Source organism: Dendropsophus ebraccatus, chromosome 1 (assembly GCF_027789765.1).
Source record: "Dendropsophus ebraccatus isolate aDenEbr1 chromosome 1, aDenEbr1.pat, whole genome shotgun sequence".
NCBI classification, from domain to species: domain Eukaryota; kingdom Metazoa; phylum Chordata; class Amphibia; order Anura; family Hylidae; genus Dendropsophus; species Dendropsophus ebraccatus.
Window position 1 is genome coordinate 143,970,223 of NC_091454.1, and position 17,143 is coordinate 143,987,365.

At 43.9% G+C, this 17,143-nt stretch overlaps 1 protein-coding gene across 4 annotated transcripts in view; it reads right to left on the reverse strand.

The window, feature by feature from the left end:
* Positions 1-13,632: 13,632 nt before the first annotated feature.
* Positions 13,633-17,143, reverse strand: part of INSYN1 (inhibitory synaptic factor 1) — a 41,136-nt gene continuing 37,625 nt past the window's right edge. For all 4 annotated transcript variants that reach the window (XM_069956366.1, XM_069956363.1, XM_069956361.1 and 1 more), the window contains one exon: positions 13,633-14,674. In XM_069956366.1, the coding sequence (XP_069812467.1) occupies positions 14,084-14,674 (591 nt within the window). In that variant the 3' untranslated portion in view covers positions 13,633-14,083. The remainder of the gene's footprint in view (positions 14,675-17,143) is intronic.

Sequence of the window (17,143 nt, forward strand, 5' to 3'; positions counted from 1 at the left end):
ATGCTGAGACCAAAACTCTATGGAGAACAGGTAATTGGTTCTGAATCCCCCAAAATGTCCTCCCAAAATGAGAAAGAAATGTAGATTTAACAGAAAACTAGTAGACAACTAATATGGATTAAGCAAGTCCTTACATACAACAGTCAAAAGAGCTACTGGAAGCTGTACATTACTTTCTATGTAGAGAACAGGCCCGGATTGGTAATCTGGCATACCGGGCAAATGCCCGTGGGCTGCCTGATTGCCAATCCGAAGGGCCGCCTAGTGTGCATGTTAAACTGTATATTAATATAAACCAATAATGCAGCGGCTGCATGCCACCACGCTGCTGATAAATCTTCTGAAGAGGGCCACTTGCTGACACTGCTCACAGTTTCATCCTGTCTCAGTGCCGTGAGGTGCACACGCTGCTGGATTCTGCAGAGCCGTCACTGACGGCACAGAGGAGGAGGGGGAGACAGAGCCAGCTGTCTCCTGTTGCCTGAGTGACTACTCACATGTCTGCAGCCAAGCAGGAGAGAAGAGGAGCGCTGGCTGGCGCAGTGACCTCCCCTGCAGGTAGATTCCCCTGGACCGGTTGGAAGGTCCCTGTAGGGGCTGCTCTCCTCTGATTCCTAGCCCCAGACAGGTGCAGAAGCCAATTTTCAAGCAATGTCCGGAGCTAACATGTATTCTATGTTTCCTGTTTGGCTCCGCCCCCTGACCTATAGCCCTGCCCCGCACCGGCCCGTGATGCAGTTCAGGACAATGCCAGATTACACACCTTCTTCTAGCAGCCAGCTCAGCTCCCTCAGGAGCCCCCAAGCCTTCCAGAAGGGTGAGTTAGTTGCACTACTGTTTTTCAGCGGATTAATCCTATATTGATAAAAGCCCACGTGACAGGAATAGGGACTGAAATTCTGCCCACCACCTGTTCCTGTCATCCTAGTGATATGACTTTTGGGGGGCTGAATCCCTACAGAGGTCGTAGCAATAGCAGATAAAGGGAAACTATCAGCCTGCAAACTAACTTGCTGGTACCCCTGCAGCTGCGGACATCATGTCTGTGACAACGGCCCCAGAGCGCCCCCTCAACCCACCTGCCGCCTCATTCAGTGACGTCTACCAATGTACAGATGGCTGCTGTTCCTGCACTTGCGCATCAAAGACCGGAATGAATGTGCATAAGTAGGCGTCACAGAATGAGGCGGCAGGTGGCGTGAGGGGGTGCTCTGGAGGGGGGCAGAGGAATGCCCGCAGTGCTCCCAACTAGCTGATATGCATATTTGCTTTAGATAAAACGACACCAAAAAAAACAGGACCAAGGAAAAAAAAGTTTGTAGCCACAGACACGATGTCCGCAGCTGCAGGGGATAACAGCGGGTTTGTTTGCACTCACCTTTAAAGTCCCCTGATGCATGCAATACAGGCTGGATGAATCATGATTTCTGGTCCAGTTTTGCAGATTTTTTTGTGTGTTTTAAATTTATTTATGTGCACACTATAGAATTTGGGTGGAAATTTCAAGTGGAGTCCGGGCAGCGGTCTTCACTTGAAGTTCCGCCTGTCCCATAGACTCAATGATATTCTGAAGCTCAATCCGCCCAAAGAATTGACAAGTCAATATCATTGAGTCTTTGGGAGAGGCGGAACTTCAAGTGCAGACCACTGCACAGACTCCGCTTGAAATTTCCACCCAAATTCTGTAGTGGAAACATACCCTTACGCTATGTTCACACAACGTGAGAGACCGGCCGTTCCTTGACCCCGGCCGGGTCACGGAACGGCTGGTCTCTGCACGGATCTCTGCAGTACCGGCCGGATGATCTTTTGGCCGCAGGGTTCTGATGCGGGTGCATCAGCGCGCGCCCGCATCAGAACCTCCCACAGCATACAATGAAGCAAGCAGCCAGAGCCGCTCGCTTCATTATGTGAACTGACAGGGTTTTCTACGGCCGCAATTCATTGAATTGCGGCCGCAGAAAACTGACATGTCAGTTATTTGCGGCCCCGTACTGGATCCCGGCAGGAGCGTATACGATGTGTATATGCTCCGGTCGGGATCCCATAGAAGATAAGGCTATGTCCACATCGCACAAAGTATGGCCATTGTTGCCGATGGCAACAACGGCCGCACTTTTACGTAGTGTGAACATAGCCTTACTGTATAGGTATAGAGTTGTGGCTACAGAAAAGAGGGGCAAAAAATGCCTCAGCAAGAAAGACATTGTCATGGTGGTTGGAGCCAGGTGAAATAGGAAACAATGGGGGGCATTTGTTAAGTCTGGTGTTTTTTGTGCCGGGCTCACAAATGTTCCTGCAACTCTGACAGTGTGGAGATTTATGTAGAGGTGCACTGCCTCTACATAAATCCTGAGCTGGTTTCCTTATTTTTCAATTCGCAAAATCATAAATTCATAAAATTCATAAATTCCGCCCCCCCACACACACTTCTGGTGATGTGGCACTACAACAAAGAGAATATTTACATCCAGACATTCATATATTTCCAGGATGAATAAAAGAGGAACAAGATGCTCTGGAATCCTTAATGGATAAATCATTTGCATAGTTGTATTCCCTAAAGCAGACTGGTGGCAGATTCTCTATCAGGCTCCCACACAAAATTTTGCTCAGTTTTTTGCAACCAAAACCAGGAGTTGATTGACAACACATATAGGCTATATTCACACACTTATACTTCTAATCCCACCTGGACATACAATGATAACTCAATCTATATCCTCAAAAGGTATTAGTCCAGATAATCCTCAAAACATCAACACCTCATATATTCACACACTGTTAAATTGAGTGGCTGGCCGTAATTTATTGGCAAATAACGGCCATTATTTCAAAACACTGGCAGTTGTCTTGAAATAATGGCCGTTATTTGCTGTTGCAAAAAACTGACCAAAATACTAAGCAAAAATACTGTGTGGGAACATAGTCTAATAGTACATGTAGTGCATATGATCAGCTCTGTATTCTGTACTACAGTTGGCAGTGTGATCATACTTTCCAGTTTATTATGTGTTATACGGTTCTTTGTGTAGTGTTAGTGAGGACTTAACCCTAACTGTGTGATTAGTTTCTGTGGTACTTTTTTTTTCTTCTTCTTGTGATGATGGTGGAGGTCACCTATTAAAATGAGTGGCAAGGGTTGTGACCTAGTAAGTTGGAGTTTGCCACAGCGTGCATTCCGCTCTGTATTAAAGGGCTACTCCGACGAAAATCTTTTACTTTCATATCAACTGATGTCAGAAAGTTATATAGATTTGTAATTTACTTTTGTTTAAAAATCTCAAGTCTTCCAGTACTTATCAGCTGCTGTATGTCCTGCAGGAAGTGGTGTATTCTTTCCAGTCTGACACAGTGCTCTTTGATGCCACCTCTGTCCATGTCAGGAACTGTCCACAGCAGGAGAGGTTTTCTATGGAGATTTGCTGCTGCTCTGGACAGTTACTGACATGGATAGAGATGGCAGCAGAGAGCTCTGTGTCAGACTTGAGAGAATACACCACTTCCTGCAGGACATAAAGCAGCTGATAAGTACTGGAAGGTTTGAGATTTTTTAAATAGAAGTAATTTACAAATCTGTATAACTTTCTGACACCAGTTCATTTAAAAAAACAAGATATTTGCTGGAGTACCCCTTCTTTGTTTGATAATTGGCCTGTCTAAAAAGTTTTTATCACAGAAACCTCGGCTGATCTTATCTTTTGCACAGGCAGTAAAATATATAGCTATCCCCCGCACATCTCACTGCACAATAGCAATAAATTTCAATGGCCACATGAACAATACAGTGATCGTTCGTGCAGCCCGGCTGCTCGATTACTCGTACATTCTGAGGGCACTGCAAATGAGCGCCGGGGGTATTGTATGTGGGCTGGTAGGGTTTGACTGCCAGGGCTGCTTTTTAGTCCCAGTCCGGCCCTGGTAGAGGACTGTAGCATTTTCAGGGTCCTGTACAGATCACACAGGGTCCCAGAAAAATAAAATGAAGCCGCCCTCATCTGGTCTACAGGTAGAGAGCAGTACAGAACATGTAGTATCACACTGTAGTGTAGAGAATCACTACTAGATAGCCAACCAGTGCATGCACTACAGTAATACTGGGGTTTTACCAGTAAAATGGCCCCTTTTATTGGTCAATCATCTAGGTACTTACATGTTCTGCAGATCCTGACCGTCTGTAGCATTGTATGTTGAGTCTGGTCTCAAGTTATGATGGTCCAGAAAGCAACATTGTATGTTGAAAATATTGTATCTTGAGGCCATTGTAAATTGAGCGATTACTGTATATAGAAAAACTAGAGATATGGCATTGTGCCAATTGCTGCTGTGGAGTGGGTCGGCTTATAAGTAACACTGGCCGTGAATTTTTCGCTCCTACATATCCCTGCTTCACATACACCTGGATCCCACATTGGAACCGGTTACATTGGAAAGCACTGCAATCTGCAGGCTTAAAGGGAACCTGTCACCCCCCCGTGCCGGGGTGACAGGCTCCCGACCCCCCGTTAGAGCCCCCTATACTCACCTAATCCCGCCGGGTCCCGCTTCTGGAGGTGGTCGGGTGATGAAGATCTCAGCCGCTGCAGCCAGGCGCGCGCGCTGAGAGATGAGTCCAACACCCATAGAGAATGACAGGAGAGTCACAGCATAATGCTGTGACTTTGGCGTGTTAGATGCATCCAGGCATGCTTCTCCTGCTGTCCCAGATGCATTCCAGAGGTGTTAGCATCATTTTTTAAAGTGTCATTGTGCACTTGCTGACCTGGTGGTCGAATTTTGATTTCCAAGAGTCAAGCATTTTTCTCCTTTAAAGGAGAAGTCCAGCGAAAATTGTTATTAAAGTATTATATTGCTCCCCAAAAGTTATCCAAATCACCAATACACACTTATTACTTAAATAAAAATTTTGGCCGGACTTCTCCTTTAATGGGATTAGATATTCAATCGAATAGTCTATTATTGGGGTCTATTCGACTCGATATTCAAAAATTCGAATATTTCACTATTCGCTCATCTCTATTCACACACAGTAAAATAAAAGCAAAATACGAACATACAGTACGAAAAAATGTCAGTAGTAAAGTGGTACTTTAAAGTCTATGGAAAAATGTTTGTCTCTGTACACACACATAAAGCAAACATCAGCTGTTTTTTCTTAGACTTTAAAGCAGACATTTCAGCAGCTTTTTTGCTGACTAAAGTAAAGGCAGTGTACAATACGGCTTCTTGGCTGGAATCAAGGGATATACCTCTTATTTTAATCTGTCACTCCAGTGCAGAAGAAAAATAAAAAAATAAACATATATATATATATTCCCATACACCTTTAATAACTTACGGCTTATCGCTTGTCTGTCAGTTATTTCTCCTGTCCACAGCCTGTCTTGCCCATACACAGGAACGTTCAGCGGTCAAGCCACAGCCAGAGTGGCTTTTCTATCCTAGAACAAAGGGGTCAGGCAGTGATTTTCTATCACGACTGACTCCTACCTCCACCGACATAATCTGTTGGTAAAGCCTCTTATACCTTATATCGACATGAGCAGCAAGTACAGCCAACAGAAGTATAAGGTGTATGGGGACCTTAAGAAAATGTATTTTTCTCTTTTTTACAGATGTATTTTGTTTTTATTTTACTGTATGTGAACATAGTCTTAGAAGCATGAGGCGTAGACTGATCAGAAAGTAGAAGCATTTGTTGCTAATAGTCTAAGGGTTAGTATCAAATAGATAAACACATAATGATTCTCATGCCAGTATGAAGATTTGCAAGAACAACATGAACAGGAGCAGCTCAATTCCAACAATCTGTTTAATTTTACCTCACTATTGTCTCATGTGCACATCAAATAGCAAGGGGATGTCATATGAGAAGGAGCAGTTATACACAGTGCATGTCTGCATTAGCAGGTATAAATATTCTTGCAGCTCTGCAGCTGTTGCTGGAAGTTATAGTCCCATAACAGCTGTAGAGTCATACGCCAGTAAGTGCTAACCTCTAATTGTTTATTATACATTTGACTTGCCAATTTCTGTGATTCTGCATGCTAATAGATCATTAGATTTTCCCAAATTAACATAAGTGGTGTAAAAAGAATGGACAGGGCAATGTAGAATGTGAATTACATCTTATTATTAATAGAAGGAAAAAAAGAGGGTCAGCTCACCACCAAATCCAATGGGGGAGATTTATCAAACTGGTGTATAGTAGAATTGTCTCAGTTGCCCCTAGCAACCAATCAGATTTCACCTTTCATTCCTCACAGATTCTTTTAAAAATGAAAAGTGGAATCTGATTGGTTGCTAGGGGCAACTGAGACAATTCTACTTTACACCAGTTTGATAAATCTCCCCCTTTATGTTCTCCCCATGGAACAGGTTTATACATCCAGAAGTACAGATGATAAGATGGTCAGGCTGACTCCTGATAATACATAATGTGTGAAGATCTCCAGCTCCAGATCTATACATAAAAGTGCTAACTTTTATTAGGACTTATTACTATTTGAAAAAAAATAATCCATAAAATAAACAAATAAATGTTGACATTTCCAATAGTAACAGTTCTTACGCATGGTGTAAATTACAGATAAGACTTTTATGGCTAAAATACTGAGTGTGTGAGGAATGGTACACCTCCCCCCCCCCCCCCCCCCCCCCCCCCCCCGCATCACAGGCTAGGAGGAAAGACCAATGGTAAGACCATGGAGAAGAGACACGGGTATACTCTACTGAAAACAATCTAGTAGACGTACACCAGATTGCTGCATTGCTGAATGTAAACAGCAAGGAGGATCACGTTGTAGGCCAGATTCACAAGCCTGTGATTAAAAAGTCTGCAAGCCCGTTTATATCACGGACTGAACTCTGTCTGTAATGGGACTCCCTGCTTTATAATTTATAGATATGATAGCCCAGTGTTTTAACTGTTCCGGAGCTCACTGTATCATAATGAATTATGATGCAGGGAGTCCCTTTCAGATTTCAGTCAGTGATATACATGGCTTATGGACTGTATATTACGGATGCTTGAATCGTGACACAGGATCCAGAAGGCTTCTCGAGTAGAGGGAGCCTGAGTCCAGTTCCTGCCCTGCAAAAGTAATTGTACCATCCCAAACCCAATGATCTTAAAGGAGAAGTCTGGTGTTTTCTAAAAGCTGGCAGCCTGCAGGGGGAGGGGGAAAATTTATTTAAAATATGCACTTACCTCACCCCGTGTCAGCGGTGAGCAGCCGAAGCAGCTGTGGGACCCCGGTTGGAAATCATTTTCCTTAAGTTGTGCTGCCTGTCCCGGCTGATGGACTGGCTGCTCAGCCAATTAGTGACTGGAGCGGCGCCCCGCCCCACTAACTGACTGGCTGAGCGTCCAGCCCATCAGTTGGGTCATGACGTGGAGATCCTGGAGCGGAGGTCCCATTGCCGCTCCAACCGCTCACCGCGGGCACAGGGAGAGGTAAGTTGTTACTTGAAATCAATTTCCTCCCCTCCCTCTGCAGGCTGCCGGCTTTTAGAAAATGACAGACTTCTCCTTTAAGGTAAGTTGTGTAACCATTATCTTTTTAACACAGGTGTTTAGTAAGACTATACAGTACATGTGGCATACTGATGTGTTCTTTCAAATTGCAAGTTGTACAACCAATATACAGGCATTTACATGCACTGCATATAGCTGAGTAAACTACATCAGTAGTTTCACAGTTTATAAACATTTTGATAAAATATGAATTGCCTGTCACAATAGTTGAGTTGAGATTAGTGGAATTCACATACTTTGCATCTAGGATGGTTACATTTGCAATTACCAAGTTGTGAGGCTGCTAATCATAGCAAGTGAAACTAGATAATCTAGATGTCAAAAACAAAGCAAAATAAAAATTCCCTTCAAAGTCGGGCATTACGGCTGCTTGTAGCCACTATTAGGTGTCCCGTACTTGACATGCAAATTCTTTGAGCGGAGGCACACAAGAAATCCCATTGAAGCAATAGGACAGGCAGAATGTCAAAGAAGAACCTTAGGATAGGTCATCAATATCATATCATCACTGCAGATCAGCTGAATGAAGGTGTTGGGGCACATTTATCAAGACTGGCATACTCGTGTGCTGTTCTTAAAGCCCCACCCTCTGCCCCCCATGGGTTTACTAAGAGGCCCACACCTCTAAGTAAATCTGGCAGGACTTACGCCTGCCACGTCGTGGGCAGAGCAGGTGTATGTTACAACCGTGTCTGCGGAACGTACGTCTTCCCGCAGCCGCGCTGTCGCCCCTGGCGTCAGTCGGGCTCGTTCCCCTGGCTGCACAGGGTCCCGGACGTGCCCAGGCTTCTTCTCCTCCCGCATGGTCTGGCATGGTGTGCATCCTCATCTCCTAGGGAGTGCACACGCCAGCTCTGCTTAAACTTAAAGGAACAGTGTATCCCTGGCTGTGCACATAATCACCTCCCTATAAAGCTGCACCTGTCCTCACATTCCCTGTTTTAGCCTCCGCATGCTTTCAATAGTGTGTGGTCCTAGCTCACCGTGTTTCCTGCTCGTGTTTCCTGCCCGTGTTTCCTGCCCTTTGGTTCCATCCATTCCTGATTGCAGCTACCTGTCTGCTGCTCTGGTTCCTGCCGAAAGTTCCAGCTGAGCCCCAGCCTGTGTGTCTCTGCTGCACCCCTCCCACTGCCACTAGCAGCCAAGAAAGGGGTAGCGACCTGGGGGTTGCCTTGCGGTGGGTCCTGGTGAAGACCAGCGGCCCCTTAGACTCCACTCCCTGGTGCGGCTTACATCATCGTTAGTGGTGGTACAGCAGATCCACGGCTCCAGTCGTTACAGTGTAGATTTCTGCCATGACTTATACCTGTTCCCAGGCATAAACCATGATAAATCAGGTACCACGCTGTGGTGACTGCTCTGCTGGTGTGCAGTGACAGACGGCCAGTCACAGTTTAGATGGAACAGTGTGACTCCACTGATGTAGTGGTTGGCCGAGGTATAGCCCTGCCTGTTGGTATTTTGTTGTGACGCCAGTGCCGGTTGGGCACACAGGTATGCTGGCACACCTGCTTTTACTTTGAGTGGGCTGGCTATACCTTTCTCCCTGTGGTCAGTAACCTTCTGGGATGTTTGGGGGTCACTTGGGCAATTATCACTGTGGTCGGGAGTGGAGTAGTCACCCACCCGGACTATTGGCACTTTCTGTGGCTACCCACAGAAAGGGGAGATAACCCAAGGAAGCTGTAATTACTGTGTAGGTGCTTGGTGAAAAACCACATTAGAGTCCCATTAGAATAAATATACTTTCTTTACTGTAGAAATACTTGATACAGGAACATACAATATACTTTCGTCTTGATAAGTTACTTTAGACTTGAGAAACCAGATCTGTACTGAGAGTTGAAATAGTGATACTGAGAGGTTCTGGTACTGAGAGGTAGAAAAGGATCAAAAGAGTAGAGAGGAGGATGTCAAGAGAGTCCCAACCCAAGTAGTACTGTGCTCTGCCAGAACGTTGGAGGTAGAATAAGTAGAATACTTGAAAGTAGAGAGAATACTTGTGCCCATGTTTTGACTCCTTGGTTTTCGCACCACCTATTGCCCACCAGCCCTTGTTACCTGGGATGAGCAGAGTGGTCAGAGTTCTCTGATTACCCCGCGCTACGAGATGCCTAGGCTTCTAGCAACTTTGCTTTATCGGGATCAGTTCCTTTACTTCTTGTGTATGCTGTCCTGCACTGCGTTGAGATGTCCATGGCGTGGGTTGGAATGATCCCTGACTTGTCCTTTCCAGTAGTGACTTAAAGGGGTAGTGCGGCGGTAAAAAATTATTCACAGAATAACACACATTACAAAGTTATACAACTTTGTAATGTATGATATGTCTGTGAATGGCCCCCTTCCCTGTGTCCCACCACCCCCACCCGTGTACCCGGAAGTGTAGTGCATTATACATACCTGATCCGTGCCGACACGCGTCCGCCATCTTGTGCCAAACGTCATCTTCGGCCGGCCGTCCCGAACACCTCTGATCTTCCCGAGTGCCGGCCGGCCAAAGATGAATAGTGTATACTTGTGTTGCTTGAAGGAAAACTGTGTCTAGGTCTCGCATATATATGTGCTCTTCTCAACATCTAGACCACACATGAACTAGGGACCTGGCAGGAGCCAGGGCCCAACTTGACTGCTGTGGGGAGCATCCTAGCTTGTGTCCTTCCTCTACAGAATCCAAAGTAAAAGACCTCTACACTTTCTCTACCCATGTGACTTCCTTCCTACAGCATATGTAAAATGTGCTGTGAGTGGGTGAGGAGTGCGTGTGAAGGATGCAAAGAGAAAGATGAAAGGTGAGAAGAAGAAAAAACTCTCATTGGTGCACAGATCCATGTGGTACAGAAGAAAACAATAACCCTTTAATTTCTACAGATGTGCAGTCTCTAGATATGAATACTTGTAACAACGACATCTAGTGGTTAAACTTTGGTACTGCTACATTACCATTTACACTTATAAGTACCTTCTTTTGTGAAGGGTGTAACCAATAGCAACACCCATGGTGGGACACCACAATGCCTCCTCCCCACCTTGCCAAGCCCCCTTCCCGCCCATTATGTGAGTGGGGCTTATGCAATGGAAATTGTGTGGTTTGGGCAAAAATTGGTGTATGCCAGGGGCGCAGTTCATAAATCTGCTCCATTGTGGGTACAACCATGCCTATATGTGATGGACATAATTTTGCCAGCATTATCTGGGAAAATCGTGTGGTCCGTATCTTGTGCCGCATCCTTTGAGCGTGCTTCCATAGTAAAGTACATCAATCATTACAAATAATGTTATACCAAATGTACTTACCCATCCGTCCTGTCACCACTTTGAGTCTTATGGCAGGCTTGGATACTAAAACAAGAGGCAGTCTTTTTAAAGGGTACCTGTTAGTAGTTCCATACTGCCTGAGCTACAGGCAGCATGAGACACTGACAGGCTCCTTATCCATATGATCTATTATTCACACAGAATAACTGTGCTGCTATAAAGTGGTTATAGTTGTTACTATGGCTGGGAATGTGGCTCCTCATCATCAGAATGGTCATGCATATCATGGTAGATGTGTCAATTGGAATGGCACAATGCTTATGACTCACTAGTCACAAGTATATTATCTATTTCTGTTAAATAGCACAGCCATTTAGAGTGAATAATCGATCATTGTGATAAGGGAGCCTGTCAGTGTTTCATGCTGCTAGTGGTTCAGGCATCATGGAACTACTGACAGGTTCCCTACAAATCAACTTTATGTTGACCTCGGTTCTATTTATATGTGTTTGTACTATGCTTTGTCTTGCACTTGGCTACCTGGAATGAATACTTGAATTTGTACTGATGTGACCTGGCTTGTTCACTATCTCTATTAGGCTGGGTTCACACTACGTATATTTCAGTCAGTATTATGGTCCTCATAGTGCAACCAAAACCAGGAGTGGATTAAAAACACAGAAAGGATCTGTTCACACAATGGTGAAATTGAGTGGATGGCCGTCATATAACAGTAAATAACGGCCATTATTTCAATATAACAGCCGTTGTTTTTAAATAACAGCAAATATTTGCCATTAAATGGCGGCCATCCACTCAATTTCAACATTGTGTGAACAGAGCCTATCTGTGTTTTTAATCCACTCTTGGTTTTGGTTGCAATACTGACTAAAAATATACTGACTGAAATATAAATATACTGACTGAAATATACGTAGTGTGAAATCAGCCTTATACTGCATCTTGGTCCCTGGTTCGGCTTGGCTCCAGTTACATTTTTGTCTAATTCATGTTTCTTGACATTTGCCTCATCTGATGACACTCAGGCCTATTCCAGTACAGCAGATTATAAGCGACCATCTATACGGGATCTGGAATCACAATATCATTGTCCTACCAGTATCTGCAAAGTAATACAGTGGTACCTTGGTTTAAGAGTAACTTGGATTAAGAGCGTTTTGCAAGAAGAGGTTTTTCAAAATTGTGACTTGGTTTAAGAGCATCGCTTTGGTTTAAGAGCTCCCTGTACTGGGTGGGAGGGTGAGTGGGGGAGGGGCATGGTCTCCATAGCGGGGTCTACAGCACTGTACTCTCACCCAGGAAGTCTCCCTCACCTTCTAAATCATGACAGATCCACTTCAGGCTGGGGCTTACATATGGGGACAGGACTGTGGGGGTAATCTCTTCATAGCTGTAACCCCTCTCTCCCCGGTGGGAGTGCTGCATTTATGTGCCCACATCTGCCCTTCTCACTCCTTCTATACTCATGTATAGACAAGTTTCTGTTACTGTACTCCTGCACAGCTCTGTGATTCTCACTTCCTGGTCAATGCTGAACCCACCCCCTTCCCCATTGCTTTCATGTGACCACACAGATCTCTGACAGCAGCCCTGCTTCTCTATTCTAGCCTGTTGTACTACACTACTGCACTATGGGGATCTGCAGTTCCATCCTGTATATACAAACTGCTTCTGTGTTATCAAGGTTATGCAGTTACTATACATTATACACCACATGCTGATTGCTATACTGTACAGTAACTTATATTATCACGTATTCAGCTGTTTCTCATTGTTTGTGTCATCTGTTTTACATGTTGTTCAGAATAAAAAATCATTATATTTGGGGTGTGGAGCCAATTGTCTACATTTCAATGATTTCTTATGGGAAAATTTGCTTTGGTTTAAGAGTGGATTTGGATTACAAGCACAGTCCCAGAACGAATTATGCTTGTAATCCAAGGCACCACTGTATTATCTGTTGTCTTAGCTGGTAGCAAAATGACTGTTCTTTGTATTGTACTATTCTGTCAGGGTGCTCACGGCTGACATAAATTTGCACAACAGTGTGTGCCAAAAATAAAAAGTTGCCTTTAATAAATTACACTTACACAAACAAGAATCCATAAATGTAAGTTGTAAAAGTAAGCATACATTAAAATTTAAAGTTGCAAATTTTTGAGCAACGAAGTGAATGCACAACAATTTGCAAACGTTTGACACATACAGCCATTTTTAAATGCTTGGCAAATTCTCTTATTTAAAATGGAAGAAAATGAGCATATAATTTTTGTCTGGATGCTTCACTAATGACCATGTGTAGACCGTTTGTAATACATATATCACCAGATAATAGTGCCAGTCATTGTATAATAGTGCCACCTACCTTGGCCTCCCTTATTGCATGACATACAGTTTATGTACCATAAATGTATACACATTTGGTTATCTGGACTGTGATAGAAAAATAGTGTATGTACATAGCAATTCAATTAATTTATTACCTGATTTCTACTGCTAATCTCATTATCTTGCATGCATCTTTACTTTCAATTTCTCTGGAGGACAGAGCTATATGGTAAGTGGGATGTTTGAAGGTTAATAGTCTGGAAATGCATTGCTGCTATGAGATTGGTATGTTGCAGCAGAAAGTACATTGACCTTTGGAGAGCAATCACCCCCCAGATATTGGATAGTGGTTTTGATGAAAGCTTTTTCCTTCTAATACAATGAGCCTATGTTATTGCAGTAGCCCTTTATATATTAGTACTACATATAGGGCTAATGATTTACTATGCTGGAAGAGACAAAGACACGTTACACTTTAGACTTGCTATTTATCCTCTTTAATTGTATACATGTGAGGTGAAGATTTTGCTGGCGCAGGGACAGAAAGACATGTGAGGTCACAGTAGGAGATGTGAGGTTACAGGGTGGGTTATGAAGGGCCCCACTCTAGTGCCCCCCAGTTTATACGAAAAGGTTAAAAAGTGCACCATATATTGCCCATATTATATTAGTGTGCAGAGATGTCAACATGACACCTATTTAATCAGTTGTTCACACTGCTTTTTTCTATGCATAAAAACCCTTCAGATCTGCCATTTCATCCATTCAAACATTCCACTCATTCACCTGCTCAAGAAATATATATATATATATATATATATATATATATATATATATATATATATATATATATATCTTTTAACAATTTAACAACTGTCTCAAATGTTTCTATAGCTATATTTTCTTTTACTATTTTCTATGTATTAGACCCCATTTCAGTCTTCAGCTCTGTTCCTTCTTCCCTTTTTTTGGCACATATGGTAACACAGTCTGGGTGCTCTTGTCACACACAGTCTGGGTGCTGCAGTTCCTTGTGCCCCTCTTGACTCCAGTCATTCCTCCTTTACTGCTTCTTATAACATTACAAGGTACAGCAGGCCTAGGAGGTTCTCGAGGAGTGTCTTGGCTATAGGGGGGGTCTTCACTGTCATCACAACATAGTGCATGGTACAGAACTTTGTCACTGAACCTAACTCGGTCTCTGGAGCCAGGGGTTCTTGTTGGTACGGACTTCTGCGGCGGGACAGGAGCTTCTTCACTAGAAGAATCTGGACCATTGGGTGTAGCTCCACCATTAAGTAGCCTAAAGTCAGGAGGACGGTCTGAGCCATCTCCAGAGTCAGAAGGGGTGGAGGCTTCTAGAAAAGAACAGAATTCCCAGCTGTCTGAACTCAGGAAATCCAGGGGTCCCAGGTCACACAAAGGACCTCCTTTTTCACTGCTTGATGTGCTGCTTACAGTCCCTGGGGTCCAGTCATCAGCGTCCAGCTCAAACTCAAAGTCCGAAGTAAGTCTGTCTATCTGCTCCACCACCTAAAACATACATACACTGTGTTACATGGCTGTTGTCATGAAATAAATATTATCACAACAAAAGGCTCACACTTTTTAAAAAACATTTGTACTGGTATTCTAGTTTTGATGTAGCATTATATGTCTGTTGCCTAACTGTACTCAATATTTTTGAAATATATAAAAAGCAGATGAAACGTCCACTCATCGGCTGATTTGATCCTTTTTTGCAGATGGAAAAATGATTGTTATTGTTGACCACCCTGTCTAAACAATGGCCACCCTATACAGCAATCAATTATTGTGCTTTGTAAAGGCTCTAAACAGGTTCTAGAGAGATCTATTCTTATACCAAATTCCTATAATACAAAGCACTAGGGTCCTAAATATTTGGTTTAACCTTTCTTTCACATTTGTGAATGAAATTAATATATAGAGTTAAAGGGAACCTGTCACACGGCATTACTGTGCAAAGCCCGTCCGACCCCCCCGGTGGAGCCCTGGATACTTACCCTTTCCTGCAAGTCTCGTTCCTGGAACTGGTCCCGGGATGGAGATATCGCCTTTGGAAGCCGAGCGCACGCTCTGCAGAGATGAGTCTGACACCCATAGAGAATGACGGCTCATCTCTGGTAATTTGCATACAGCACGCGCTCACCTTCCGGCGCCGATATCTCCGTCCAGGAGCGGGACTTGCAGGAAAGGGTAAGTATCCGGTGCTCCACCAGGGGTCGGGCGGGCTCAGTGCCGTAATGCCAGGTGACAGGTTCCCTTTAATCTACTTGCATATAAACAGGAGATTCACGCTTGTATCTACTGCTCATCTGAAAATATCTGCTGATCTTAAACTATCATTTCCATGGAAACCATACATATATTATGGACAAGTGTTTTAGTCAACCCCTCATCTTCATGTCATTGAAAATAAACAGTTGCGTTTTTATGCCAGTATGTTGCAGCAGGGTGGGCATACAATGGCTTTTATGGAACACTTATATCATATCAGTTCATGCAGTTTAATGGTAAATTCTTAATTAGGTTTATAGTTAATAATAACTACAGTATATGTGTGCACGTGTACTTTGTATTACTATGCTCCTAAGGGCTATTTGGAATAAAGAAGAAATAACTAAGCAGCTATAAAATAGAGAACAGTCATAAGGGAGCCACAGCAAGAAGGAAGGAGAGCGCAGGAACAGAACAAGGCTAACTGAAACCATCAGGGGTAGGGAAAAAGCATTAAAGCGGCACTATCAGCAGGTTCTTCCAAGAGAACCTGCTGATATGTCGCAGTAGCTGTGTCCCTCAGTAGTATATGGCAGGAAGTTTAACCCCTCTCCTCCCCCGCATTGTTTGTAAAATTGCTAAATGCTCTTATGCAAATTACTTGCTTAAAAGAGAAGTCCGGCCAAAAGTATTTTTTAAAATGTTATTACTTATGGAAAGTTAGACAAATTTCTAATGAACATTTATTATGGGAAATGCACATATACTGCTATTTCCCTTAATTTATTAGATCATGGAGTGTTAGAATTCTCTCAGAAACCGTGACATCACGACGAATGGTGTAATTCCTATGGAGTGTCTAGCAGGGGGCGCACTATATATAGAAGTCAATGAGTACCATTGACTTCTATATATAGTGGGCCCCTGCTGGACACTCTATTGAATCAATGGATGTGTATGTAAAAATGTTATGTACAGTACGTTTTGATTGAATACATTTATGGAATACTTTGGGGAGCAAGTGTCCTTGCTCCCCAAAGTATCCCATAAATGTATTCAATGAATACATTTGGAGGGCACAGAGCAGGGAGGGAGAGAGGTGCCTGTGCATCTACCTCCCCCCTCCCTCCCTGCTCAGTGCTGGGCACATATACACAGTACTACTACTCCCATCCTCTGCTCATAGTATGAGCTGAGGGTGGGGGAGTAGTACCTGTGCTATCCCCATTACGCCACCGCTGCACAGATGCTCATCACAAGGGCTTCATCATGCCCCCTCTGCTGCTCCCCCTCCTTCCAGTTTCCAATTTCTAACTATCCCGCCGCCACTGGCCGGAGGGGGAGCAGCGGAGGGGGCATGATGAAGCCCTTGTGATGAGCAGCTGTGCAGCGGTGGCGTAATGGGGATAGCACAGGTACTACTCCCCCATCCTCTGCTCATACTATGAGCAGAGGATGGGGGAGTAGTACTGTGTATATGTGCCCAGCACCGAGCAGGGAGGGAGGGGGGAGGTAGATGCACAGGCACCTCTCTCCCTCCCTGCTCTGTGCCCTCCAAATGTATTTATTGAATACATTTATGGGATACTTTGGGGAGCAAGGACACTTGCTCCCCAAAGTATTCCATAAATGTATTCAATCAAAACGTACTGTACATAACATTTTTACATAAACATCCATTGGTTCAATAGAGTGTCCAGCAGGGGCTCACTATATATAGAAGTCAACGGTACTCATTGACTTCTATATATAGTGCTCCCCCTG